At 38.5% G+C, this 5,000-nt stretch overlaps 1 protein-coding gene across 4 annotated transcripts in view; it reads left to right on the forward strand.

Moving 5' to 3' along the window:
- LOC138012537 (partitioning defective 3 homolog) overlaps positions 1-5,000 on the forward strand; it is a 34,266-nt gene that overhangs the window by 8,384 nt on the left and 20,882 nt on the right. Inside the window, exon 1 of one of the 4 annotated variants that reach the window (XM_068859335.1) lies at positions 3,948-4,202. The exons of 2 other annotated variants lie outside the window; for them this stretch is intronic. In XM_068859335.1, the coding sequence (XP_068715436.1) occupies positions 4,071-4,202 (132 nt within the window). In that variant the 5' untranslated portion in view covers positions 3,948-4,070. Of the gene's footprint in view, positions 1-3,947; positions 4,203-5,000 lie in introns of those variants that run through there. One more of the 4 variants, XM_068859336.1, reaches the window with a different exon arrangement.

A 5,000-nucleotide genomic window follows, 5' to 3' on the forward strand; every position in this document is an offset into this window, starting at 1 on the left:
GAGTTTTGTATGTGTGGTTCAAATTTATTCCCGGTTCAATTTTGTTTCAGATTATGATAATGAATATCAGACAAAGAGAAATCAAAATTGAACTGGTTTTAAAATTTTTAAACCAAGAATAAATTTGGACCATAAGATATGCGGCCTCGGAATTCAGAGTAGTTTCAGGTAAGTAGCTAACAATTAGATATCACAGGGGCCATGACCACATCCGGTGCAAAGTCTTCTGTTCCGGCAGTTGCGAAAAACACTTGGTTTCTCTAGGGCACGCCGGTCAAGTGTTGTGATAAAAGCTTTCAGTATTTAGTCCTTGTCCGAGATAAGCCTGCCTGATTTCATACTTCTTGAATCTCCTATTTTGATCGTAATTAAATCCTAAAACATATGATAACATGTGGCCGACTGAAAGCGGGCTTGCTGAAAGTGTGGACGGTACTCCTAAAGAAATATTGTTTGCTTGGAACAGCAAGAAAATTTGGATAAGTAATGGTTACCCGAGAAGGCGGAATGTCACCTGGTATCAATAAATGCCTCCGGCAAAAGCAAGCTGTGTCGAATTGCCTAATAATAATCGTATATAGCTGGACTAAACTGTTGTGCTTTGAAATCCCACTAATGGCCTTATCTGGCTTGGTCAGTGTGAAAATCTCAAAAGATACCAGTGATAATAAGAATAATAATAATAGTGATAATAAAAATAATATTTATTATTATTATTATTATTATTACTATTATTCTTATTATCATTATTATTATTATTATTATTACATGTATCATAAATTTGCGGCTGTAATGAGAAACAAGACCCCTTCCTCCTTCCCGTTTTCGTTCATTTAGATTCAACTTGTCACGAAAGTGTCATTTCTTGAAATCTGTGAATGCCCTTCTACCCCATCCTTTAGAGTGAGTTTCAGTCGAGTGTCGTAAAACCAAAACCAAAGTAATTACTTTGGCCAATCAAAAAGGACGGAGACAATCCGGTAAACCAATCAAAACTCAAAGTCATTACACGTAGCCGACACAAAGCGCGGGAAAATGTGCACGGGTGAGCCACGATTGGTTTTGGTTTCACTTCTGATTGGTTGAAAAACTGGCGCGAGAACTTTGAACCAATCACTGAGTGAAGTAATCATAAACCAAAGCAATTCGCTAATTACTTTCGACACTCAATTGAAAACCGCTCTATCATTCACAAGGAGAAAAGACATTGAGAGACGATGACGGTTTTCTTTTCTACAGAATTACTAATGTCTGTGGTGTGTGCGAGCAACTTTTTTTCATTCAGTAGTAGTTGTTTCCCTTTATGGTAGCCTGCTTGCAGGCGGTAGTTGTTGTGTCGCCACGAAACACTATCAGACGCCATATTGGAAGAGCGTGGGATAGGTCTGGGCCCCGTGACAAAACGACTTTGTCGACCCTCAACCCGGCCCAGACCTAGCCGCGCGAATCCAAGATGGCGACCTCATTACGAATTCCGGTTTTTCGACCATCCAACCGACTGCGTGCAGGCTACCTTTATGGTAACATGGTGTAACTAATGAAGAGATGCCGGATATCCTTTTAGTGGTGGCTCGGGAATACTCGGAAAAAATCCGAGTAGTCCTTTGCAAAAGTCGAACTTATGTCCTTCCGATTACCGATTCGGATGGTCTACCTCTGAATTATAGGAGACTCCTAGGAGATGGGCCATTAAACAACAGTCCGTGAGAAAAATTCCTTGGAATAGTACAGGAATATACAAATCTGAAGCTTTTGCGGCTGACTCTCCTCTTACAATGTTGTTTGCACCCGAGATTCTGAGCCCATTTGGCAAAACAGCATTGTGTTTCAACAATTTTGTCCGGCAGACGCTATAGGTAACAGTACAATTGTACCATTACATGCCCCCCCCCCCCCCCCCGGGGGGAATTGGGTCAATTTTTGCTGGGTATGTGCCGCTGGCCTCTCAGAACCCCTTCCCCTTTATAGCCTATGTTATCGCCAATTATAGACCCCATCTTTTTCACCTTAGGATAAATATAATTTCAGCGACCCCAACTCAGTCACTCTTTGTTTATGCATGAACATAACATAAAGCCATTTAATTATAATTTCAAAACGGAATGTAATGCGACTAGTAAATACTAAATCAACAGCGCTTACTTCCAAAATCCCGACAATTTGCGACCCATTCTGACTAGTAAATCTTTCGGGAATTCTGTTGAAAATGCAACCTCATTATAGTCAATCCAGTCGTGAAAATGCGACTCCATCCAGCGACACATCCCCATTAGTCATTAATAGGAAGTTTCCCCCCCGCAATCCCCCCTTCGGGCTTCCTGGGTTGTACCACTGCCAAACCGGAAACGAAAAGCGAACGACTTTAGAAAGTCTACATGGCCATCTACTGTAAGAGCACTCAAATTCGACAAAATTAATTGAAAAAATAATAAAAGGGGAAGGAGATTCAAACAGAATAAAGCACTTTGCCAAATGATATTGGTCTTAAAAACTTTAAGATAATCTTAGTTCAATTAATCTACTTTAAATGCATTTAATGACTTCCCTATCACTGCTTTTCCTCTGTTCTTTTATTCGAAAGAATCTTAACTTGATTTAATTTGTGATATCCTTCATCTAGAGTAAACCTTTTTGTTAAATATTATTGAATCTTAAGATTATCAGCAATCAATTAACTAAAATCTCAATGATCTGCATTCCACAGTAGTATCTCACATCTTTTTAATAGAAACATTCAGTCGCTCTTGTACATTGACATTCTTCTTGAATATTACTGAAATATTTCCTTTTGTAATCTTTGTCATTTTAAATATACTAATTAACTATATTAACTTTGCTCCACCCAACTCGATTTAGCTTGGCTAAATTTGGGTGGACAAACTTTTCATTATAACTAGTATTGTATGTAATAAACGTTGTTGTTGTTGTTGTTGTTGAGTTTGCTTATGGTCAAAAGTCGCAGTAAAGACTTTTTCAGGAGTGACTCATACGGAGTGTCGTAAAAGAGCCTTAAAAGATCACTTCATCCGATCGTTGATGCTCAAAATCAGATAAAAATTTTGGTAATCCGTGAGAGGTTTTTGCCAGTCTTGTAAAGGTGTTTGGTGCTAAGTTTCTTATCGTCCAGGCTGAAGCAACCATTAATCCTAAACCTCATAATCGACTCATAACCTTTGTTTCCTTGCGGAGCATTGATCCGGAAATGCAAGCTTGTATTCAGTAATCCGTAGAACAGAATACCTAATAAGTAGCTATAAGTCTTAATCAGAACACGACATTAGCTTCAGAGAAAAAGAGTCATACATTTCTCTGATTTTGTCATGGAGGTTATCCTTCCAAAATTGGAAGGAAACTCTGTCATTGTCTACAACTGCCCCCTTTTTGGTTCGCACTCGCTTTAGAAATTACGTAATTGGGTTTGTCGCCTTTTTTTAACCGGCAATATTACAAAAGGAACAATCGTTCTAATCGCCGGGTTCTCTAGCCCTTTCTTCTGTTAAGTGATATGATGTTTTGTAAGAGTCGGAGAAGTATGTGCGTGACTGAATTTGCGAAAAATGATGTCATATGTTGATCTAATACGCCTACCCTTTCATCTGACAACTGAAGATCACATTTATAAAAGTCATAAATTAATTCGCGTAGCATATAACGATAAATTAAAAAACCATTGTTTGCACGAATCGATAAACGGAGGAATGGTTAAAATGAATGGCCCGGAAAAATCTCAGAAGATCGTCCTTTAGAAAGAATATTCTTTTAATTATCGGTCGTCACTTAGCGACGCAGTCAAACGAAAACTATTTGCCCCATTTACGAGCCATTTACGTCATTAAGAAAAAGACAGCTAGACTCACGTGACCTCGATTTAACAGAGATGAAAGAAAGGTGTTTGATTGGCTAGAAACTGTCACGTGGGAGATAGTAACCATAAAATCCTCAATTTATTCATAACTTCATAACAGAATTTTATTGCAAGTCGGAATCTCGGTTGTTGGGGGATGATTTTTCGTTGTGTTGTTATACTGTGATGTTTGTCGGAGGACTTGGATTGATTTAACGTCTACAGAATGAAAGTTACAGTTTGTTTCGAAGCTGTGTGCGTCATTGTTCCTTGTGGCAAAGGAGATTTGACTGTCCGCGAACTCATACAACGCTCCGTTTCGAGATACCGGAAAGCTACCAACAAGGCAAGTGAAAAAGTGTGTTAGCCTTGTACCTTGTGTTTGGAAAAGTTGTCTTGAGATTATTTTATTTAAATTTTGTGTAGCGACCTTGCATCGATGAGAAGTGCTCTTGCTGTGCCTGGGGCTACACAAACTCATTAAATCTCGTTTTACTATATCACCCGATTATCTGCTCGGTCAGTTTGCATACCCAAACTTTCGAATTCTTTTACCAGAGTGGATTATCAACTCATCTTTCAATCGAAAATCACCTATCGTCTCCACTAAATCTTTCACTAAAACCATGTCGATCGATTTCCGGTGGGCCTGTGATGAGTTGTTCGATTTCATAATTTCGTATCCAAGGTTTCTCACGGAGGCGTCGATGTTTCGAACCGGTAGTTGCCAATAATTTTATTATATGGTTTCTGAATATTATAACTTTTTTTGGGAGTTTTTCTTAGTATATTTTAGAATTTATAATTTCCACCGGAACATGCAGTCGCCAAAATGTCGTTAAACGTGTAGGAAACATCAGTCAATCATTTGCAGCACAGATCCAGGGCAAACTTCACCATTGAGAGTCAAATGACGCTTTCCTTTACCTGTCTATTCACGTTTGGAATTGGTATGATGTTTTTGTTACGATTATCGTTTACAGCTTCTAAATTGTTGTCTCGCACGATATAAACGCACGCCAGTGTTTCTTAGTTTGTTTGTCAACCGCAGTGTTCCACCTTTACCTGAATTAGGTTCAAGATATTATACCTGAAATATTTGTGGTATTACGAAAATCGTTGTTATAGGAAAGATCAAATGAATCAAAATCGTTAT

This window comes from Montipora foliosa, chromosome 8 (genome assembly GCF_036669935.1).
Source record: "Montipora foliosa isolate CH-2021 chromosome 8, ASM3666993v2, whole genome shotgun sequence".
In the NCBI taxonomy this organism is placed as follows: Eukaryota; Metazoa; Cnidaria; class Anthozoa; order Scleractinia; family Acroporidae; genus Montipora; species Montipora foliosa.